The sequence below is a fragment of the Tenrec ecaudatus genome, chromosome 11 (genome assembly GCF_050624435.1).
Source record: "Tenrec ecaudatus isolate mTenEca1 chromosome 11, mTenEca1.hap1, whole genome shotgun sequence".
Taxonomy (NCBI): domain Eukaryota; kingdom Metazoa; phylum Chordata; class Mammalia; order Afrosoricida; family Tenrecidae; genus Tenrec; species Tenrec ecaudatus.
The window spans coordinates 47151791-47176908 of record NC_134540.1 but is presented as its reverse complement, the minus strand read 5'-3'; the positions used below and the strand labels follow the sequence as shown (position 1 = coordinate 47176908).

General features: G+C 42.8%; 1 protein-coding gene across 1 annotated transcript in view; it reads left to right on the top strand.

Annotated features, from left to right (window-relative positions):
• The window catches only part of VWA8 (von Willebrand factor A domain containing 8), a 405888-nt gene that overhangs the window by 129852 nt on the left and 250918 nt on the right, over positions 1 to 25118 (top strand). The window contains exons 15-17 of the mRNA XM_075563021.1: positions 3946 to 4114; positions 7705 to 7782; positions 21335 to 21450. Coding sequence (XP_075419136.1) covers positions 3946 to 4114; positions 7705 to 7782; positions 21335 to 21450 — 363 coding nt within the window. The remainder of the gene's footprint in view (positions 1 to 3945; positions 4115 to 7704; positions 7783 to 21334; positions 21451 to 25118) is intronic.

Sequence of the window (25118 nt, the reverse complement as noted above, 5' to 3'; positions counted from 1 at the left end):
TTTAAACTGTGTGTTGTAAAGAATGAATCACTTTGCGTGTGTGCATAAGCTATGTCTTTTTGATGCCAAGACACCCACGTCTCACAAACCCATTTTACCCCAGCTTAGACTAAGGCGCGACCTTCAGGTGGTGGACCGTGCCTTTTGGTCACTTGCTTTGCTTTCTCCCGCCCACCAAAGACCTGCAAAACGTTTCTTGCTGGGGCAGTTGTTGAAAAGAGCAATGCAGATTTATTTGTTTAGCGTTTGCTCTCTTCTGACTATTGTGGTAGGCTTGTGGGACATGCAGCAATACGACTAAGGAGTATGTTTATGATGAGTACATAGAAACAGGAAATACGGGTGTGTAGAGAGCCGCTAGGATCTGAATTAGAACGTTACTGTTGGGGTGTGGAAGGAGCCTTAGGCGTTAGGCTGCTAACTTCACGGCCAGCAGTTCCAAACCACCCGGCGTTCCTCAGGAGAGAGACCAGGTCTCCAGTCCCTTAGAGAGTTTACAGTGTCCGAGCTACAGGGGCAGTTCTGCCCGGTCCTACAGGGCTGCCGTGAGTCGGCATGAACGCACCAGCGTGAGTCCGGGGATTGTGGTAGGGAAGCCAACAATAAAACCCTTTGCCACTTCATGATCGAAGGTTTTATAGAAGTCCTTCTTTTAATATGTAGCTCTCTGGAGGTTTAATCGACATACAGCAAACTGTACATAATGAAGGCATACCATTTGATTGTTTTAAAATTTTGCACATGCCTGTGAAACTGTGATCACACTCAAGGTAATTAATACATCTATAAGCTGAAGATTAAAAACCCTGGGAGTGTCGTGGGAATGTGCTGGGCTCTTAGCCCGAAAAGAGCAGTCCAGTCTACCCGCTTCTCTGCAGGAAACCCAAAACCAAAACCAAGCTCTTTACTCCACCGCGGGATCCCACCGGGGCAGTTCTACCGTATCCTGGAGGGTCACTGTGAGTCAGAATGGACTTGACGGCTTCGTGACTTTGGAGTCGAAACCCTGAGATCACTTAGCACAACCCATGTACAACCTTCTCTCCCCGTTGCCGAGACCCAGTGATCGGCTTCTGGTCATTATCCAGCCCACAGTCATGGAGTTGATTCCAACTCGTAGAGAGCCTACGCCCGTAGCGCAGCGGTTCTTCCAACTCGTAGAGAACCTATGCCCGTAGCGCAGCGGTTCTTCCAACTCGTAGAGAACCTATGCCCGTAGCCCAGCGGTTCTCAACCTCCTAATGCCACACCCTTTCGTGCAGTTCCTCATGTGGTGGTGACCCCCAGCCATAACATCATCTTCGTTGCTCCTTCGTCACTGTAATTATGCACCAGTGTACAACCTCTGCCCTATCCAGCCCTGCAAGGTAGAATTCAGATCATGGTAGTTGAGGGGAGGAAGCATCCAGGATCTGGGGGAAAGCTGTGTTCTTCATCGGTACTACCTCGCACCCTCATTGACCCATCTCCTCTCCTGAACCCCTCTGTGAGGGGATCTCCAGTGGCCGACACTTGGGCCCTGGGTCTCCACTCTGCACTTCTCCCTTCACTCACTATGGGGTGTGTGTGTGTATATATATATATATTGCATGATGTCTTATACCTGGTCCCTTTAGCACCTCGTGATCGCACAGGCTGGTGTGCTTCTTCCATGTGAGAATATGTTTATTTTTAAGATACAAAATTCTTTTGTTCTTTAAATCATTTGTTGTTCTTGCTGTTAGGTGCCATCGAGTCAGTTCAGAGCATCTTAAATAAGGTGCGGATCATTGCCAAGGACACAGGCTTCTATTTAAAGTACCTGTCACTAGCTTTCAGCTTTTCATCTCTTTATATGTAAGGAAGTCTTTTTTTAAAAAAATAACTTTATTGGGGACTCTTACAGCTCTTACAACATTCCATACCTCAGTTGTATCAAGCATATTTGTACACATGTTGCCATCATCATTTCCAAAACATTTTCTACTTGAGTCCTTGGTGCAAGCTCTTCCCCTTTCCCCTCCCTGCCATAAGGAAGCCTTTTGTAGCAAACACAAATGCCCTTCTTAACCTGTGATCAACAGTGCGGTGGTTGGTTTTCAAGTTCAGCAACTATCTCAGAAGCTATGCCTTTGAGTAGTTGGCTTGATTAAGCTGCTGGGAGATCCCCATGAGATTCTTCTAGGTGCTCGTAGTACTTGCTTGTTCCAGGACAAACATTTCTTCCCTGGCCTCCTAAATATTCGTGGTGGTCCTTTCTTTTTTACCTAATATTTGTATTTTTATCTCTCTATTATTATAACTCTATCCTTATCACTTAATTTTTTGTGTGTTTTTTACTGTTTCTGTTGGGTTTTCCAGTTTTCAAAGCCTCGAAGGAGTAGAGGTATAGGTATAAGAACTAATGCAAGGGTTTATAGGGCAGTTAGGGTTTGGGGGTGGGAGATATGGAGAGTGAGGGGGTTCAGGGAGCAAACAATGTATGTGGGAGGGGGAAGGGAGCCCTCTCGAACTGATGATGGTTACACAGCTCAATTCAAATGTGATTTAACCATGGGGGTGGGGGAGAAAATGTTCTAAAAATGATTGTGGTAACAATTGTACAACTCTTCTTGTCGTGATTGAACTGTTGAATTGTGTTATCTATGGATTAAATGCTAATAATTTTTTTTAAAGCTATGCCTTTAAATCAGTGGTTCTGGGGGGTGGTGGCGAGGGCGCCCTCTCCCCAGAAGAATTTATTTCAAAGGATGGCATTGAATCTGCAGCTCCGGGAGAGGGACATATCTCTTTCTTTCCTCTTTATTCTATTTTTTAATTTCATCTGAAATCTTCAGGGTGCTTATCCGATTCTCTCCACACAGGGTCTGCTTCTTGACGATCTAGCTGTCAACTCACTTGGTTAATGATACTGGATGGTCCATTTCTGAACCTTTTATAAATTAAAATGTTCAATTTGGTGTCGCTTATATCAATATTTGTTGTAGTAAATTAAATATTTAATTAAATTAGCATTTGTTCTAGTTAGAGCCAATCCACATATCTTGCTCGGCACCTGTTCGATTATTGATCTGTGTATTTGTTTTTCTGAAGCTCTGGGCAGGTGTTTGAGGTTTCATCCCTTTTTTCTTTGCCTATTACTTCCTAAAAGCATGTTTCTGTTCAGTGGCTGAGTAGCTGGGATTTACAGCTGATGCCACCACTCTCCTGACTGAAGAAGGAGCAGAGGGCTCCTAAACCCCCTTCAGAAATAGCTGACGCCCTTCCATTACGTGTCGGACGTCTCCCCTCATTCATCTCCACACCCAGAATATTCGCAGACTTCCTCTGCTTCCCGGTCTGCAACTTCTGAAAGAGATCATTTTAAAAATCATAACATTTCACACAAAATTGACAAAAGAATCAATTATATAAAAGTTGACTTTTCTCTACTTTTTAAAAGACTAATTCTTCTTACTGCCAATATGCATTTAAAATTTAATCTAACTTCTTCTGCTGGTCACATTTTATGTATTGGTAAAATGTCTCCTAACCCTGAATCTTAGTTGCTTTTTGTAATTACTGTAGAATGAGTTCCTCGCAACACAGGAGATTTGGGGGGTGATTTTCAAAGAGAGAAATAGAATCTATAAGAAGACTAGAACTGGAAGAGATTTTATTTGTATAGAATGTGGAGAAATGTATTATAGGTATAACACCACACTGAATAAACCGTGCGTTGTGCTAAGAGTGGAGTTTGATCAGTGAATAATGTTGTCACATATATTAGTAGGAGGTGATCTCTTTTGTTTGTTTCAGTCTTAAGTTTTAGAATGTTCTGACATTTTCCTCAAAGCTTCTTCTTTGTATGAGAGCGTGCGTTCTGTTAATAGCATGGCAATACCACTTAACCGTTGCCCAGACCTCAGCTACCTTGTCTTCATTCCAAGGTAAAAGATTATATCGTCTGATTTTTTTCTGTTCTAGATCCATTTTTCCTATCCACCCATCCTTCCGAATCATCGCGCTGGCAGAGCCCCCCGTTATTGGAAGCACCACTCAGCAGTGGCTGGGACCAGAATTCTTGACCATGTTCTTTTTCCATCATATGAAACCTCTTGTCAAAAGTGAAGAAATCCAAGTGATTAAGGAAATGGTAAGAGTGGGCCAGCGGATTGTCCTGAGCTGTTTTCTTTTCAAGGAGGTTGGATCTATGCTGAGCAGAGTGGGAAAGTTCTGGGCGTTTTCCCCCCATTATTTCTGAGCTTCCTTATAAAATGGGGTGAGCCAGTGGTTGTCACGCTATTATTTTTTTGGAACCATCTGGAGAACTTGGTAAAACCCAAATTGCCTGGTCGTATCGCCAGAGACCTTGAGTGTCGGTCTCAGACAGTTCATGAGAGCTTGCGTTTCTGACATGACTTCAGGTGCCACTGTGGTCTTGGTCTAGGACCGTATTCTCAGTACCTCTTCTGTGGGCCTCATTCTCAAGTGGAGGCTGTTTGGGAATTTCTTTTAATTTTATCTCCAGTAACTATTTTAAGTTCCTGCATTGTGAATGAATACCAGATGTATTTCCAATCTAGAGATTTTGTAGGAAAGGCCTACTACATAGTTCCCCACCCTTACCTCCCACCCCCTGCACACACATACACCCCTGGCCCCAGGACTACTGTGCATCTCATATTTACTTGACTTAGCTGTCTGGTGTCTTGTAAAAGCATGTAATTTGTTATTTCGATGCCTCCCTTAACCAGACATGGTATTTGGCACATTTAAAGTTCTAGGTGTGTGCCTTTCAATGCAAGAGCCACTGGCCACACTGAATAAAATTAAACATGAAGTCTGTCAGCCATATCTCAAAGGTTTGGTAGCCTATAGCTACCATATCAGACAGTATTGATACAGACATAGTAGCCACCATTACAGAAAGTTCTAATTGTCTGGAGCACTAATAACTAACTAACTACCCCGTTGCATTCCTGCACTTTTAATTCCCTGGAAATACCCAAATGAGCTGAATGATTTAAGATCTTGTGAGCGTGCTTGTGGACCGAGGCAGGCTACAGAGTAAAACAACTCTGAAGGCCACCTCCGCTGCTTATGCACTTCTAGATCTTGGATAAATTACTTAATGACTGTAATGCTTCTTACATCACAAAACGGATTTGAAAAGTAAACTAGCTAATTTACGTGCTAACAAGGGTTTAGAATTTAAAAGGATAAAAAGTTCCACTCACTTGAAGGACCGAAGATGCCCCGAGGTGTATACTTCCAACGTGGTCCCAGTATATGGTCCTTGTTCTTACATCTTCTTTTAAAATTCCAATTCCATTCCATTCCATTTTACATTCAAATTTTAACTTGTTATAGTTTATCTTACAGTTTCTTCCAGTTTAATTAAATCAAACATTGAACCACTGTAAAATCTGTTGGAGTTAAAACCGGTCACTGTGTGCTAGTTGGGCGGTTGTGCTCCGCAGCTCACTGATGTGGCCCCGTCACTTGGCTAAGTATTTTCAGAGCCTGTGAAAACGGACAGCTTGAGTATCTCTTCTTTCTTCAAGGGTACCTTATGTCACTTAGTGGAGAGATATATATAATTTTCGTGAAGGAAAGGCAGTTGGATTTAACAAGAAAAATGCTCAAATGAGAGTTTCGATTCATGTTGGAAGTTTTGAAGCCTTTGTATGAGATTATGTGCTGGTTGTTAATTATGTTGCTTTCTGTTATAACCTGATGGTGGAGTTTAACTTTCCTGATTCTTAATGAACGGTCGAAAGGATGGTGCAATGCGATGCAGTCTCTCACTTTGTTGTGCACAGGGTCTCTACGGGCCAGAGGCGCCTCCATGGCACCTAGCAACAACAACATGTATAAGTTTCACTATATGTATGTACCTGTATGAGGGGTACCTCAAAAACCCAGAAAAGAGCTCCGCTGGGCAGAGCTTTTGTAGTTTGCATTTCCCCGACTAGGGGAGCATCTAGCAATTCCCTCTGAGCTGGTGCATCCAGTGGTGTCCCCTGGAATGCTCTTCTCTGGGCACAGTGAAATGTTTTATAAAAGCAGTGCCACTCTAGCCTCATTTTTGTGATGGCTGATTTGAGAAAACAGTCTTCTCTGGTCACAGTGAAATGTTTTATAAAAGCAGTGCCACTCTAGCCTCATTTTTGTGATGGCTGATTTGAGAAAACAGCACGCAGCTGTGAAGTGTTGTTTCCTGCTCGACAAAAAGGCGACAGAAGCGGTTGTGATGTTGAACACAGCTTACAAGGCCAGCGCTATGGGAAAGACTCAAGTGTATAAGTGGTTTCTCCAAAAAGGTGACAGGTTGATTGAGGACAAACCAAGTCAGAGTGCTAATCAAGCTTTCTATTTAGAGGTTCTGAAAAGATTGAATAACAGTGTTTGACAAAAAAGGCCTAATCTGTGGCAGTCAGGGTACTGGTTTTGCCACCACATCGATGCACCTGCTTATGCAGCATCCCAGCGCACCAGTTTTGGGCAAAAAGCCAGCAGGTCTCTCTTGCCCGACGCCCCTGCCTCCTGTGACATCACTCCATCCTACTTCTTTTTGTTGAGGGGGTGGGGTGAGAATTCCAGATTTGGGGAGTATGCCTGTGTATATATATTCAAATATATTTATATATTTTAATACAATATGGGGCCCACCTATAGATACTGCTTAGATAAAATCACATACATCTAGGGAGTTGTTTATAATTTTGAAGAATTAGAACCATAGTCTCATGGGATGGCTTGGTCCATTGGCATATTATGTTTCATTAAGTCTAGGCTGTGCATTTTAATTTGGTGAGTAGTGTTTGGGATCTTGAAAGCTTCTCAGGAGCCATCTAAGATATGAGTGTGGGTCTCTACTCTTATGGAACAATAGAGAAAGAAGGGAAACAAAGTCTCAGAAGAGACTAATATCCCAGCCCAATAGTCTGCACCAGCCATGACCATATCTGCCAGATGGCTCCTGGCGACCACTATTGAGTATTCTGCCCCAGGCCCCAATAAGTGGATTCTGATAGAATGGGAGAAATCCAGAAGTCAGATTCTTAGAACCAGTCCAGACCTACTAGATTAGCTGAAACTAGAGGACCTCCCAAGGCGCTTGCCCAAGATACACTTTAAACTGAACCCAAACCACGAGCAGAGGTCGCCTTTCAATTGAACAATAGAATGATCATAAAATAAAGGCTATCACCTGAGAACTGTGGTCTTTTAAAAAAATCATCTCTGGGACCAGATGGTCAACATTTACATTAAGGAAAGAGGAACAGGGAAGCAAGAGCTCTGGAAAGGAAACAACTAGGAATTCTCTAGTTGACACTTTGTGGAAAATGTAGCCAATGTCACTGAACAATTTGTATAGAGATTGTTAGATGAGAACCCAAGTTGCTGTGTAAACATCCATCACACACACACACACACACACACTCACACACACTCACACACGCACTTAATGAGAACCCAAGTTGCTGTGTAAACACCAATCTTGTGCACACACACACACACACACACACACACACACACACACAGAAAACACTGGCCTCAGTGTTTCCTGAGAGTTGAAAAACAATGTTATCCATGAGTTCAGTGGGTAATTTATATGCTAGGATTTTATAAAATATTCATGCTAATATTGCTTGCTTAGTAGCCATACTTTCTGATGGATTGTTCAGATAATCCTATTTATTTTATGTTTTTTCTCCCCTTAATTCCCTCATAAAATAGGTCCCAAATGTACCCCAAGAAGCTTTGGACAAATTGCTATCATTTACACACAAACTCAGAGAGACACAGGATCCTACGGTAAGTCTGGGTCCCCACTGCCACATCCAATATGCTCTGTTGTCAATGTGCTGTTGCTTTAGAGTCTCTTCATTCTGCGGGGATTTGAGCCGGGCATTTGTTACCCCTCATCCCAGCGTTTCTCAACCTGTGGGTCGCGACCCCTTTGGGGGATCAACCGGCCCTTTCACAGATGTTGCCCGATTTATAATAGTCACAAAATTACAATGATGAAGTAGCCACGAAAATAATTTTATGGTTGGTGGGTTCACCACAACATGAGGGACGGTATTAAAGGGCAACATTAGAAGTTTGAGACCCACTGCCTTATTCTAGACTTTGTCCTGTGTTGTGATTTGACCATTTTCTCCATCCACACGTTGCTGATGCTGTAGGAAACATCTTTTTGCCCTAAAATGCTTGGTGTTCTGCTCTGATCACTGTTTCCCTTTCTTGTAGGTTCAGGCACCCCTTTCACGTGAGCACCTCCATTCTCATCTTCCCTTTCCTCAGTGACTATTACTAACTCATTTTCATTCCCTAGTGATTTGCCAGAAAGCTAACTCTTGAGTCTCAGGATTTGTTTGTTTGCTTTCCCCCCTCCTCTGTTAAATGGGAATAATGATTAACAATGAAAACGTATCATTTTAGCCATTATTTTAAAATGGCTTTCTTAAAGAATGGCTTGAATAATTCCAAGTGGACAGAGTAAATCATGAAAGGACAGTCCTCTTGATCTCACTATGTGTGAAAACAAGACGCGGCAGAGGTGTGCAGGTTTGTTAGTAGGTACCAGGCATCGGGAAAGGTGGGTCCATTGTCTGGACTGTGGGAGCTTCTCTTTATGGTGATGGAAAGTTGGCAACAATTATGGTTGGTGGTTGCACAATGTGAATAATGTCATTTATGTCACTAAATTGTACACCCAAAAAACGTAGAGTGGCAAATGGTGTTTCACATCGATATTTTTACAACAACAACCATAAAATAATGTATCTGGGAGAAGAAAATGAGAAATGTGGGAGGTAAAGGCTTTTTCTCTAACTACGGCTGTGAAGCCCACTCAGCTGTGTAAGGGACCTTTTACAGGGTCTCTGAGATGGCACGTTTCTGTAGAAGCAGACAGACTCATCTTTCTCCTGCCAGGGCTCCTTCGTAGGTACTTAATAAACATTAGTTTCTTTAACTTCTCAGCTAGAAATACCCGATATAATTTCAACATATCTTAAACAAATCAGCTGTATTTCTCCTCTGAATCTGTCTCCTCTGGTTCAGAGTACTGACATTGTTAATAATATGTCTACCCGGTGTCCGAAGCTGGAAGCATTGGCGTCATTGGTGTTCCTTGTTTTCCCACCATCTCCACTTAGTCTGAAAGCAAATTGCCTCCGTTTGGCATCTTCGTGTCCCACGTGTTTTCTTATCTATTCTCAGTGGTTATCCTACTTCATTGTCTTTTTCCTGGAATATTGTGATTTCTTCCGGATTGCCTTTCCCACTAATAACTCATCCCTTACAGAACCTTACACCAGTTCCCTGTGGTTGCTGTGGCAGATGACTACAAGCCGGTCTGTTAAAACTGGCGAACGTCCAAATCAATGTTGGAGGCCCTAGTGAATCCATTTTTTAGTGGATCCATTTTCTAGTGGATCCATTTTCTAGTGGATCCTGACATTCCTTGGCTTGAGGTCTCTTCACTCTAATCTCTGCAGTCATCTTTTATGTCCTCTTTGTTTTGTTTTAAATCGTTTTATTAGGGGCTCAGACAACTCTGATCACAATCCATCTATCCATCCATTGTGTTGAGCACATTCGTACATTTGTTGCCATCATCATTCTCAAAACACCTGCTTTCAACTTGAGCCCTTGGCATCCGCTCCTCATTTTCCCATCCCTCCCTCCCTGCTCCCGCTATATCATCTTTCTCCTCTGTGTGCCTGTGGCCGATCTCCCTGTGCCTCCCATGGGGTAAGGATAGACGACCGTATGTAGGAGCCACCCCTACAATTCAGGATGACGTCTTCACGCCCACATCGGTGACTTCCTTACATCTGTGAAGTGTGTTTTCCATCTAACAGGACATTCATAGGTTTCAGAAATTAGGCGTGAGCATTTTGGAGAGGAGGCAGTTTTTCGCCTCTGTTGTTGTTGTCGTTAAATGCTGCTGGGTCAGTTCCGACCCTTAGCCACCCTGGGTGCAACAGCACAACACATTGCTTGGTCTTACACCATCCTCACAGTCATCATTGTGTTCAAACCCTTGGTTGCAGCCACCGTGTCAGTCCATCTCGTCAAAGTATTCTTCACTGCCCCTCTCCTTTACCAAGCGTGATGTCCTTCTCAGGCCTGGTCTTACCTGACATCATGTCCAAAGGACATGAGAAAATCTCACCATCTTAACTTCTAAGGAGCATTCTGGTAGTATTTCTTCCAAAACAGATTTGTTTGTTCTTCTGGTAGCCATGGTTTTTCAGTGTCCAACATAGGAGGTGCATAGGAGGTGACTGAAAGTCCGCTGGCTTGGGTCATGTGCATCTTAGACCTCAAAGTGACATGCTTACTTTTTAACTCTTTAAAGAGGGCTGTAACAGGACTTGTGCAAGACATTGAATGTCCCATTACATTGGGTAAATCTGCTGTCTTATTCAATTCTTGACTGAATTTCATGAGCATTGGTTGTCGATCCAAGCAAGACGAAATCCTTGACAGCTTCAATTGTTTCTCCATTTATCACAATATTGTCTATTGGTCCACTTGTGAGGATTTTGGGTTTCTTTACATTGAGTTGTAATCCATACTGAAGCTGCAGTCCTTGATCTTCATCAGCAAGGGCTTCAAGTCATCACTTTCAGCAAGCAAGGTGCTGTTACCTGCATATTGAAGGTTGATGAGCCTGCCTCCAAACCTGATGTCTCACTCTTCCATATGGTCCAGCTTCCGAGTATTTGCTCAGCATACAGATTAAGTGTGGTGAGAGGATACAGTGCACATCCTTCTTGATTTTAAACCATACATTATTTCCGTGTTCTGTTCACACAATTACTTCTTGATCCATGTACAGGTTCTACTTGAGCACAATTAAGTGTTCAGGAATTTCCATTCTTCTTAAGGCTATCACAGTTTTGCATAGTCAATAACACCCAAGTAGACTTCTTTCTTGTATTCTCTATTTTCATTGAAGATCATGTGCAGTCAGCAGTGCTCTCCCTTGTCCCATGCCATCACCTAAGTCCGGCCGGGATTTCTGACAGCGACCTGTCAGTGTGCTGCTGCAACCATTGTTGAATGATCTTCAGCAAAATTATGGGTGCTATCAATGATCCTATTCTATAATTTGAGCATTCTGTGGAGTCACCTTTCTTTGGAATCTGTACAAATATCGATCTCTCCCAGTCAGTTTGTCAGGTAGCTGTCTTCCCATTTCTTGGCACAGACAAGTGAGTTTTTCCAGTGTTCACAAATCTGCTGGAACACGTCCATTGGAATTCTCACGCTTCCTCAAGCCTGTTTTCCATTAATGCTTTCAGTGAAACTCGGGCTTCGTCCTTCAGGACCATTGGGTCTTGATCGTTGAAAGTAGACCAGTTCTTTTTGAAGAGTGACTCTGTGGGTCTTTTCATCTTTTTTTGATGCTGCCTGCATTGCTTAATATTTTGCCCATAGAATTTTTTTTTTTAGAATTAGTCAGGCCAACTTTATTTAATTAGAAATCTACATTAAAAATAGAATTTTTTCTTTAGTTTTTTTTACTTTAAGATATGCTGAGTGTGTTCCTTTTTAAAAAAAAAATTTTTTTTTTACACTGTGGAAGCCTCCATTTGTTTGCCTTCCCCGTCCCTCCCCTCCCACCACCCTCACAGCCATCAACCTCTGGTCTTCTGGTGTGTGAACCACCCGACTTCACGCTGAGTGTGTTCTTTTTGGTTTTCTAACTCTAGGGTTTTGCACATTTCATAATAGTCTTTTATTTTGCCCTCTCAACCTGCCTTTTGAACTCTTCAGTTCAGCTCTATGATTTCATGATTTCTTCCATGTGCTTTAGCTATCAAGAGCAAGTTTCAGACTCTCTGACAACACCCACCTTGATCTTTCTTCCCATCCTTTTTAATGACATTTTGCTGTCTTCATGAATGATGTTTTTGATGTCCTCCCACAGTTTGTCAGGTGTTTTGTTATAAGTGTTCAACGCATAAAAATCTGTTCTTGAAATTGAGGTGGGATAGACTCTGGGGTCATATTTTGAGTCTCATGGACTCATTTTAATTTTCTTTTTTTTAAAACGTTTTATTAGGGGCTCATACAACTCTTATCACAGTCCATACATATACATACATCAATTGTATAAAGCACATCTGTACAATCTTTGCCCTAATCATTTTCTTTTTTTTCCTTTTCTTTTTTTACATTTTATTAGGGATTCATACAACTCTTATCACAATCCATACATACACATACATCAATTGTATAAAGCACATCCGCACATTCCCTGCCCCAATCATTCTCAAAGCATTTGCTCTCCACTTAAGGCCTTTGCATCAGGTCCTCTTTTTTTCCCTCCTCCCTCCCTGATTGTCATTTTAATTTTCTTCAGCTTCAATATGAACTTACATACGAGAAATTGATGGTGTTTCACAGTCAGCTATTGATATTGAGCCCCCCCGTCCTGCCCCGTAGATATAATCAACTTGATACCTGTTTGTGCCATCTGGAGAAGTCCATGTATATAGTTGCTGTTTGTGTTGTTGAAAAGATATTTATGAGGAAGAATTCCATCGACTTCAGGCCCCCATTATCTCTGGTACTTCCTGTGTTTCTTTCACACACACCCTTTTTTCAGCGATATTGTTCTCTCAGTGTTTCGTGAACACAATGGTGCCTGCATCCCAGTGTTTACCATGTGCTACTGTCCATGTCTAGGTTGCTCTTCCTCACACAGCAGCATGTCTGCCTCCTCACCTCTCCTCGCCTCTCACTTTGGTTTGGCACAGTTAGAACCGTTCAGTGAAGTCTTTCTGACACAATCTATTTAGAATCACATTTTCCCCCCACTGCATCCCTACCCCTCTCTGTGATATGGTTCTTTATCGGACTTGGCTACTCTTGACATAATTTCTTTTTTATTGTCTATCATTCCCTCCCTCATTTAGAAGCTAGCTCTGTGTTGCAGGGGTTTCCTATGTTTCTGGTACGTAGTAAGTGCTGAACAGATAGCCGTTAAATAAATGAACCTAAGTGTTTCCTCTGCACTGAAACTGGGAAGGGGTTGATGTTGTTTGCCTGGAAATGCAATGCTGACTCACTGGCCATGCCTGCTGGGCTCCAGCTGACGCCGAGCTGGTTTTCCCCTGGCATTTCCTACAGCCTCTCCTGATGCGCCCACTCACAGCTTCCTGGCTGTTTTCCATCCCTGGCATATGAAGAGACTTCCAGGAAATGTAATAAAAACATAATAATTTATCCATGCACATTCTCAAGCCCCCTCACACGCTTAAACGTCTCTGCTTTAGAGAATGCCTACAAAGTCTTTTCATCCAATCGACTTGTCAGGTCACGCTCGGCCTCTTCTGGCAGAAATCACCGTGTATCCACTTCACTTTTCAGGACACGGCACAGGCTGCTGCGGTGGACCCTCTGCAGTTCTCTTCTTTATGTTTCCCAATTAATTGTTGTGATGGTCTGTACATTTCAGGTGGGATGCATCGAGGTTGTGCTTTAGCTCCTGTGACCTGGCTTTAATTTTCTTCGGCATCAGCTTGAATTTGCATGTGAGCAATTGATGGTTTGGGCTGCTCTTTCTGTAGATGTAGTTGATATACATTTCGTTCAGTGAGAGCGACACTGTCCATGTTGTTGAAGAAGGCATTTGCAAGGAATAAGTCATTGGCCTTCCGGAGTTCTACCATGCAATCCCCAGCATGGTTTCCTTCACCAACCTGTTTTTCCAGATCCTTTCTGTCTTCAACTTTCACATTTCAATCCACCACTGGTAATTATCAATGCATCTTCATTACATGTTTGCTCCATTTCAGACCCTAGCACTTGGTCGGAATCTTCACTTTGTCCATCTTTGGCTGTCATGGTTGGTGCAGGAATGTGAACCATCCTTGTCTTACTTGTACATGTATGGGTATCGCCGTGTCAGTTGCACTGTGGTTTCCATGGTGCATGGGACACGGTTCCTCTTCAATCGTCATTCCCAGCGCAATAGACCATATTGTTGTTCAATTGGAAATAGCCAGTGCCTGTCCATTTCAACGCACCAATGCCTAGGACATAGACGTGCGTTTGTGACGACTTCCTACCTCTAGAGTCATGATCCGTGCATTCCATGTGCTGGTCAATAATGGGTATTTGCAGCTGTTACACCGCCACCACCCTACTCATTTTGAGACGTGCAAATGAAGGTCCTAAAAGTTTTCCTTCCTCCATGTCATGAATGCTTCATCCATGTCCATACTACTCTGAAGAGAGACTTCTTCCCCATTTGTATTTTGAATGCCTTCCAACTTGAAGGGCTCTCCTTTCAACACTATATCAGACAGTGTTTTACTTCCATAAGTTTTTGGGTGGCTAATTTTTTTCAGAAGTAGATTGACAGATCCTTCTCCCCAGTCTTTCTTAGGAAGCTTTTGAGATACTGGCACCTCTGAACCCTGTTGGTATTTTAAACAGTAATGCCATAGCGTCCAGCATCACGGCAACGTATAAGTAAGTCGTCAATGTATGACAGAGCATGCTAGGTGTGTTGGATCACCTTCTGTGGAATCACACATTAGAATCCGTGCTAGTGAGTTGGCCAACTACCTATCCACCGTACCCTTGCAGAGATGAGTGGGTGCTTCCAGGGGTGGAGCGTCCCGATCGGTACTCTGCCATGACTGGAACCTGGTGTGGTTTTCCCTGATGCCGTCAGCACAGCGACTTCTTCCTTCAATATCACCCGTTCTTGATTACATGCTACCTTCAAAGATGCTTACACAGCGACCAGCTCTTTTTTGGCCGAGTGAATCCGTGTAGCCCTTTTGGTGTTTCCTCTGTCATTCAGTATTTTCCCCACAGAATCTTACAGTGCTTTCCCTTCAGCTTGCAAACTGCTGAGCATGGCCGTGACTTTGGGCTTTCTAATGCCACGTCTGTTCATGTGCCATTGTAATACTCTACTGTGTCTTCTCAAGGCGCCCTTTGCAGTTTTCTGTTCAGCTCTTTCACTTCCCTCATGGCTTCCACTTACTTAACTAATTTACATTTCAGACCGAGTTTTAGTCTATTATCATCTGGTTTTCCCCTTCGTTATTTTCTGCTTTTTAATGACCTTGCTTTCTTCATGTATGATGTTCCTGATGTCAATAGGATTCTTTGAGAATCCTTTGGGTGGAGATAATTTTCAGATATTTTTCATGGAGAAAATAGAAAATGTTCTTGGACTTGGGTTTTAATTGTTCAACCTGCAGATTCTTGTTGATTTGGGGTATTTTCAGGAAAAAACAAAAATTTTATCTGTCATTTGGAGACAAAGCTCTGAGTAAGGGACGATACACAATTAAAACAGATGAGCAACATATATATTGTGCAAAAAGGGAATAACCCATGGAGAACTTTTAAGTTGAAAGTGGGATAGAAATGAAATGGGAAGGCAAACAATTCTAAATACAATGATTCTGGAAGGCCACTCTGACTCAATCAGTCTTAGGGATAATTTTTTTCCTTTTTTATCATGCCCGACCAATGGCCAAGTCCTTAAAATAAGCATTTGTTACATCCTTTCTCATCATTCTTGTTGCCACAATATTACTGTAGGGCATTTATCTTTTTAAAGAGAAATTAATGAATTAGATGCTCTACATTTTATATCCTAACTCTGTGTCCTTTCTATTCTACTTCCATCTTAATCTTTATAAAATCACATTACTACTTGGCATAAAACAAGTTGCCTATTAACCAACCCAGGGACATGGGAACAACAAGTTATCCAAAATCAGTGCCAGGGAGGGTGTAAGAGGCAGGCCTGGTAAGGATTGATCAAGGGCAATGTAACTTGAAAGGAATTACTGAAACCCAAATGAAGGCTGAGCATGATAGTGGGACAAGAGGAAAGTAAAAGGAAATAGAGGAAAGAACTAGGAGGCAAAGGGCATTTATAGATGTCTAAATACAGGCATGTACATATGTAAATATATTTATATATGATGATAGGGAAATAGATCTATGTTCATATATTTATAGGTTTTATATTAAGGTAGCAGATGGACATTGGGCCTCCACTCAAGTACTCCCTCAAAGCAAAAACACTTTGTTCTATTAAACTGGCATTCCATGATGCTCACCTTCCCAATACGATCGCTGAAGACAAATGGGTGCATAAGCAAATGTGGTGAAGAAAGCTGATGGTGCTGGCTATCAAAAGATATAGCATTTGGGGTCTAAAGGCTTGAAGGTAAACAAGCGGCATCTAGCTCAGAAGCAACAAAGCCCACATGAAAGAAGCATACCAGCGGTGTGATCACAAGATGCCAAAGGAATCAGGCATCAAAGAAAAAAAATCATATCATTGTGAATGAGGGGAAGTGCAGATTGGGGACCCCAAAGCCCATCTGTGGGCAACTGGACATCCCCTTACAGAAGGGTCGCGGGGAGGAGACAAGCCAGTCAGGGTGCAGTGTAGCAACGATGAAGCATACAACTTTCTTCTATTTCTTAAATGCTTCCTCCCTCTCACTATCATGATCCTAATCCTACCTTACAAATCCGGTTAGACCAGAGCATGTACACTGGTCCAGATGGGGACTAGAAGCACAGGGAATCCAGGACAGATAATCCCTTCAGGACCAGTGGTGAGAGTGGAGATACTGGGAGGGTAGCGGAAGGGTGGGGGGAAGAAAGGGGAAACTGCTTACAAGGATCTACATATAACCTCCTCCCTGCGGGACGGGTCACAGAAAATTGGGTAAGGGGAGATGTCAGACAGTGTAAGATATGACAAAATAATAATAATTTGTAAATTATCATGGCTTCATGAAGGAGGGGGAGGGTGGAGGGAAAAGAGAAGCTGATACCAAGGGCTCAAGTAGAAAGAAAATGTTTTGAAAATGATGATGGCAACAAATGTACAAATATGCTCGACACAATGGGTAGATGTATGGATAGTGATAAGAGTTGCATGAGCCCCAATAAAATGATTTTATATATATATATATATTTTAAGCAGAGTCATGGTGGCGTGGTCATATTTGGTGAAGCATTTGATGCTGGACACAATTTATGGATGGATTGTTATAAGAGTTGTAAGAGTTCCCCAATGAAAGAATCTTTAATAATAACAAAAAGACTGTCAATTTTTGAACATTGTCCTTTTTTTCCTTTGGAGCTTTTTTTGGGGGGCAGGTTTGCATGGTTTTTAAAAATCATTTTATTGGGGGCTTGTACAACTCTTATCACAAGCTTTTTAAAAGACTTCCCACACCCACTTCCCCAGTGAGCTAGGGAGGGGTTCATGTGAGTGGCGGAAGAACCAGTCAGAAAGGGGCACGAGAATGTTTGCAAAGTCAGAGGAGGTAATCAGTGTCACTTCTGTGAACAGGGAGAACCTGCTGCCTTGGCGTATTTTTGTACTGTGTACGTATATTGTTATTTTTTAAAAGGCGTATTGCCATTAGAAGTAAGGCCAACCCTGCTGCAAATGCCCTTGACCGCCCTTTGCCACTTGCTGATGCTCCCACTGTCTGAGTTGACTCTAGTGAAGGCGGTGGCTTTCCTTGGCTCACCTGCTATGATTGTTCCTTTGGCTGCCGGGCCTTGGTTCATAGTATTTTCCTTGCCCATTTGCCCACTTGAAGCCTCAGTAGCAGTCTCAACATTCCATTTATTTTGGCATTACTTTATATACTGTTTTGGATTATCATATACTGGTTCTTGTATTTAAATATTCCCTCCATATCTGGAATGCAAATTTATCACAAATAAGAATGGACCAAATGTTTCCTTGTAAATGAGGTTTTATTTTATTTTATTTTTTGAAGCTCTGAATGTGTATTTTAATGGAAAAAAAAGATGGGTCTTAATTGGTTTCCATGCTCCCTAGTTCCCACAGAACTGTTTAACCCACATGGCAGTGGAAATATACTAACAACAGCAGAGAAACTTCTCTTGGAGTGGGGAAAGTTAGAAGGAAGGGAAAAATCAGTAAGTTTCTTGTTTGGGGCACAGATGATTTTATGCAAGATTTTGAAATAAGTAAATGGGGGTTATGCCTACCATTTTTCCTTCATCCGTTCCAACTTTTTGTTAATTTCAGAGTCCCTTCTTGGTCCTAGTTCGCTCAAAACTCAGTGCCAACATTTCCCGGGACTGTGACTGTGTGTAGAATAGAAAACCCAGCCTGTCTCCCATGCAGATGCGGGTGGTTTTGAACTGCTCACTGTGAGGATCACTGCACAACTTGTAACCACGTTGCCTCCAGGGCTCCTCTCGCGCTGCTGTAAACAGAAATATCACAAGTGGGTGGCCATAATAAACAGAAACCTGTTCTCTCACAATTCAGGAGTCAAGAAGTCTGAACTCAGGGCACCGCTCTAGGGAAAGGATTCTTTCTGGGCCTGCTCTGGAGGGGAGGTCCTGTCTCTTTGGAGCGTCTGTTCCTCGGCTCTGGGGTGATCTCTCCATGGCTTGGCATCGCTCTTCCTCCATCTCTACCTGCTCCATTGGCTTCTTTTACACCTGTGAGAGGTTGACTTAGAGACAGCCTAAACTAATCCTTCCTCATTAACAAAACAAAGATGGCCCATCTTCTATGGGATGACAGCCTTGGACATAGGAGTTAGGATTTTTAGCACTTTTTTTCCATGGACAAATTTCAGTCCAGAACCTGAGCTGCCCTGGACTCCTAGGTGCTCAGGGCTGCGTGGATGCATCACCCCCACTGCCCCGAGCACCCAGAAAGCCAGTCACACCAAAAGTACATCTCTTCTCAGTTCATGTCCACGGCCATCTCATGCTGCTCTCCATGTTAAGGAGTTGTTGCTGTTGTCAGGTGTCATCAAGTCGGTTCTGACCCATAGCAACCAATGCACAACAGAAGGAAAACGCACGGTCCTTCACTATTTGTTCCTATGCCTGAGCCCATTCCCACAACCGCAGTGTCAGTCCTTCTTGTTGAGAGCCTTCCTCTCCTTCACTGCCCCTCCCTCCACTTTACCAAGCATGATGTCCTCCTCCAGGGACTGGTGTCTCCTGACAACGTGTCCAAAGGATGTGAGACAAGGTCTCAACATCCCTGCCTCTAAGGAGCACTCGGAACATACTTCTTCCTACACAGATCAGTTTGTCCTCCAAATAGTCCACGATACTTTCAATATTCTTACCAGCAACACTATCCGAATGCGAGTGAGGGGGTTAGGCCACTGCAATCCGATTCCTGAATCCATCCCCTTCTGTCATTTTGAAGACGCAGTTTCAGTAACAAGCCCTGGGCTTTGCGGAGGGCCCATGTGGTTGGGCCTGGGCTAAGTGCTTTTGACTCTGGATGTCCTTATCTAGCAGCCCGGGTGTGATGGTGGTTGTGTGTTGGGCTGCTAACCATAGGGTTAGCAGTTCGAAACCACTAGCCGCTCTTCAGGAGAAAGACGGCTTTGTATTCCTGTACAGAGTTACAGCCTCTGAACCCGCAGCAGCAGTTCTACCCTGTCCTGCAGGCTTGTTATGAGTCAGGATTGACTTCCATGGCCGTTTCACAACCTATCAAGTGAGGACGTCATTGTCTGTAATTTAGAGATGAGGAAGGTGAGGCGAGGAGAAATGAGCTACGTTACCAAGGCCACAGACCACTAATAAGTGTGGGTCTGACTTGTCTCATTGCGAGCGCCTCCACTCTATCATTAGCCTATGCTGCCTGTTGAAACAACTTCAAGCCAAGAAGTGTTTTAGCGCTTGCTATGTTCTCAGCTCTACACTAGCAACACTGAAAGTGGGATCGGAGAGGTGTAAGAGGAAATAAAAGTGAAATTATTCCGAGAGTAAAGAGGAAGTGTTCCAAGAAGCAAGCTGCCACCCAGTAACGAGGTGCTGGCTGGCATCTCCCTGGTGAGCACCCTAAATTGTCCACAGCCCCTTTCCCCCTTACAAAAAGCATACTTTTGCTTAAAGCACAAAGCATGTCAAGGATTATCTTAACAGGTTGGCTTTGTGTAAGCAAAAAATGAACAATTTTTAAGTTGTTTTTTTTAAATCATTTTATTGGGGGCTTTTCACAGTTCATCCATCCATCCATTGTGTCAAGCATATTTATCCATTTTTTGCCATCATCACTCTCAAAAAATTTTCTTTCTACTTGAGCCTTTGGTATCAGCGCCTCATTTTTTCTCCTCCATCCCTGCCCCTCCTCCCTCATGAACCCTTTATGCTTTATAAATTATTTTTATTTTGTCATGTGTTACACTGTCTAATGTCTCCCTTTACCCACTTTTCTGTTGTCTGTCCTCCATGGAGGGAGGTTATGTGTAGATCCTTGTGATCTGTTCCGCCTTTCTACCCCACCTTCCTCTTCCCCTCCTCATATCACTACCTCATTATTGGTCCTGAGGGGTTGAACTGTCCTGGTTTCCCCATGTGTCTAGTTCTGAGCTGTACCAGTGTACATGCTCTGGTCTAGCGGATTTGTAAGGTAAAATTGGGATCATGATAGTGGGGGGAGGGGAAGCATTAAAGAACTAGAGGAAAGTTGTATGTTTCATCCTTGCTATACTATACCCTGACTGGCTCGCCTCCTCCCCGAGACCCTTCTGTAAGGAGTTGCTTCCAGATGGGTTTGGGGTCTCCACTCCACACACTCCCTCATTCACAATGGTATGATTTTTTTGTTCCTTGATGCTTGACACCTGATCCCTTCGACAGCTCGTGATCACACAGGCTGGTGTGTTTCTTCCATGTGGGCATTGTTGCTTCTGAACTAGGTGGCCACCTGTTTATCTCCAAGCCTTTAAGACCCCAGACGCTAGATCTTTTAATATCTAGGCGCCATCAGCTTTCTTCACCACATTTGCTTGTGCATCACGCTGTGTTCAGTGATCCTGTTGGGAAGGTGAGCATCATGGAAAGCCAGTTTAATAGAACAAAGTGTTCTTGCTTTGAGGGAGCACTTGAGTAGAGACCCAATGTCCATCTGCTTACCTTAATACTAAACCTGTAAATATATGCACAAAGATCTATTTCCTCATCATCATATATAAATATATTTACAAAAAGTTCATTGTATTTAAGGGTTATGTGTATGTCAAGCATAACTGGTATTAATACAGCATCTTGTCTTACTCTCTCCAGCCACCTCCTTCCCCTATCTCCCATAATGTGTACACTTAGAACTTATCCTGATGAAAATATGTTCATTGAATTTTATCAATAAATTCTTTCCAGACCGATCTTTTACACAGCTGCCTGCAGTGCACTTGGAGTGTAAATTGGTTTCTATGTATTTTAACTCGTGCTTTATCAACAGTATATATTTAAGTTTGGCCTTATCTTTCAGGAGTAATGGATTCTGCTATGAGGAGGCCTCTAACAGGCTGTCTTTGTCTTTCAATAGGCACAGTCATTGGCAGCTTCCCTTTCAACCAGACAGCTGCTGCGCATTTCTCGACGGCTGTCCCTGTATCCTAGTGAAAGCCTTCACAGTGCTGTCCAGAAGGCCTGCCTTTCCAGGTACCCCCTTCCCCCTCCCTCCGCTCGGAGTCTCTGGGTCTTATTACAACAGTCATTTAGGTTTAATCCATAGGCTAGGTTTGCAGGCCAGCAAGAAGCATTGGTTTGTACTTAACAGTGTCAGACTCGGGTTTCATAAAGGATTGGGCCCAGCACCAGCAGCCACTGTTTATTGAGTAGTTATTTTGATCCCTGATTATTGCACCAATGTCTTTACATATATCATCTTAAATGACAACAGTTTTAAGAGGTAGTTTTTGGTTGAGAAAGCATGTGAAGTAATTTGCTCATGACACATAGTAGTAAACAGTTGAGTTGGAATTTGAATGGTGGGTCATTTGATTTCAGAGTTTATCCTCTTAAGCATTAAAGATCACTCCCCAAATTTGGAGTAGACATTTCCTTGCTTAAGTAGGAATACAAAATTCAAATGTATCCATTCCATGAAAGAAATCATGGAATTTAGTGCTTTTTAAAATTCTTTTTTTTTTTTTAATTTTAACAATTTATTGGGGCTCATACAATTCTTTTCACAGTTCACATATATACATACATCAATTGTATAAAGCACATCTGTACAGTCTTTGCCCTAATCATTTTTTTCTCTTTTCTTCTTTTACATTTTATTAGGAACTCATACAACTCTTACCACAATCCATACATATACATACATCAATTGTATAAAGCACATCTATACATTCCCTGCCCCAATCATTCTCAAGGCATTTGCTCTCCACTTAAGCCCCTTGCATCAGGTCCTCTTTTTTTTTCCCCTCCTCCCTCCCCATTCCCCCCTCCCTCATATGCCCTTGATAATTTATACTTTTTTTAAAAGCATTTTATTAGAGGCTCATACAAGTCTTGTCACAACCCATGCAGACATCAATTGTGTAAAGCATGTTTGTACATTCATTTCCCTCATCATTCTCAAAACATTTGCTCTGCATTTAAGCCCCTGGCATGAATTTAGTGATTTTAAAGTCTCACTGAACAATGGCACTCGGGGCTGGTTTTATTTAGAAGTTAACCAGTTTGTCATGGGACATATAATCTTTATCTTATATTAACTGTTACGGAGATTAACCAGTATAAACTCCAATTCATTTTGAATTTAGCATAATCTTGATACCTATAGAAAATAAGAATAATTTGTGAAGGTTTCCCAGAGGGGGGAACCATAACAGAGCCTAAATGTTAAACACCCAATTTGAGGAAGGCTATGGATGATCGTGGACACCCCAAATCCATTTCAGAGTCCCCACATGGGCTGAGTCTCAGTGAATTCCCACTGACCATAATCTAGGAATGTGAATAGGTTCCATGCCAGTCAGAGCGTTGTCAAGGCAATTTTGCCAGCTGTGGTTAGGCTAGAGTACAACACATTGTTATTAGTTCTCCCTTTTGACCCATTTTGAAATTATTCCAGCCTCAATATTCTCTGCTTCCTTTTTGATTGAGCATCCCTCCTTTGAGTTTGGATTTTAGTGTTTGCAATCCTTGACTCGCACAAGCAAGCTGGTGTGCTTCTTCTGTGTGGACTTAGCTGACGCATCACTTCAAATGGCTGCTTACCTTGAGCAAAGACTCTAAGAACCCCCAACACTATTTTTTCTGATAGCCGAGCACCATCTGAGTTCTTCTCCACATTTTGCTATCGGACCCACATCTTCATTGAATGCCCCATGATTGTGAAGATGGACCTATGCTTCCAGCCTTGGGATAAGGGATTAACAATTTTTTCAGTTTTATAGGAAATTAATCATGTCCCTTCAGTTGGAATGTTTCTGCTCACTTTTAAAATTAGTTTTCACTTACACTGTATTTTTCATGAGTTAATCCCCTGGTCATCTCATGCTAATTAGAAGATCTGGGTAACTTTAGATTTTCTTTTTGAAAGCCTGAATTTGAGACTCTCTTTAAATAATAAAAGTGATCCCGGAGCTCAGTTGGCATAATGTGTTACACGTCGGACTGCTAACTGCCAGGCCAGCATTTCACACACACACACACACACACACACACACACACACACACACACACACACACACACACACACACACCGTTTGAACCCGCCAGTCATTCCATGGGAGAAAGGCAAAGGCTGTCTGCTCCCATAAAGACTTATAGTCTCCGGTTTGGGAAATTCATTTAATTTGGTGCTTAGTGAAAAAAAATTAATATGATTTCAATTTCTTTCTTAAATTCAGAGCTTCTTCAGATACATATTAATTTTTCAATCTGTAACAAACATGGGGTGAGGAACAGTGAGGGAAAGACTGCGGGCTCAATGTTCAGGAAGCAGGTTACCGCCATCTCTTTAGAAGATGTAATGGAGGGATTCATTTATCCCTTTGATGTTAAGATGAAATGTTACACTTATAGACAGTTTTGCAACTTTGTGACTCCCTGGGTAGCAAAATCGGTTAAGCATTCAATTATCTGCTGAACGCGTGGCAGTTTGGATCCAGCCAAAGACCTTAGAGCACGCGCTTGGCTGTGTACTTCTGTAGAGAGGGAGTCGGTTTTGACTCACAGGTTGGTAGAATTGCCTCAGTGGGGCTCCCAGGCTGTACATCTTCACAGGATCAGGAAGCCTCATCTTTCTTCCAGAGTGGGGGTGGGTTCCAATCGCTGCCCCTGGGTCACCCTCTATGCAGCCAAGAAAACTCTGGGAAAGAGTTCTTGGTTGTTCCTGTGTGTTGGAATTGATTGGAAGTCACTCCAACCACCAAACCACTAAGTCACAGAGTGACAGCCAATCGAGAAAGGCCCCAGGATCGAGGCAGTATAAAGATGTGTTCACAGGGAGTGTAGTTGTCAGGAGTGGCTGGGAATATTGAGTAGAGTCTGTGAGTTAGGGAAGTGTCCTACTTCACCAGGGTCTGATAGGAAGTAATAGAAAGGATGCTCAGGCTGGCTGGTTTGTGCAATAGCAGTGAGGAGACGCAGGTGCCTGGGCAGGACCTCCAGAAACAAGGCAGAAGCATCATTTCTGGGTCTAGGCGAGAAGGGGAGGCCTTGGTCAGGGCCAACAAGGCTAGAATCTAAGAACTTCTACCAGCGGTCAGAGGTGAACAACGGTAAATCTGACCTTGATGCCGAACTCAAACTCCCAAAACCCAACTCACGTCTATCGAGTGAGTTCAATTCAGAGACCCCATAGGACAGCGTGCCACTGCCCCTGTGGGTTTCCCAGACGGAATCTTCATGGGAGTGGAAAGCCTCCTCTTTCTCCTGCAGAGCAGCTGGGGGTTCGAATCACGGGTCCTGCTTTTGTTGCCCAACTCCCCCGATCGTGCTGCGCGGCCTCCTGTGATGCAGATTTCCAACCCAAATTCACTGGCGTCAAGTTGATTCTGCCTCGCAGCGGCCCAGTAGAACACAGCAGAACTGCCTCTGTGGGATTCTGAGAGTGTAACTTTTAAAAAATCATTTTATAGGGAGCTTGTGTAACTCTTATCATAATCCATATTTCCATCCATGTGTCAAGCACATTTGTACATTTGTTGCCATCATCATTCTCAAAACATTTTCTTTCTACTTGAGGCCTTGGTATCAGCTCCTCACTTTTTTACCCCACTCTCCCTCCCTCATGAACGCTTGATAATTTATAAATTATTATTATTGTTTCATGTCCTACACTGTCCATTTTCACCCACTTGTCTGTT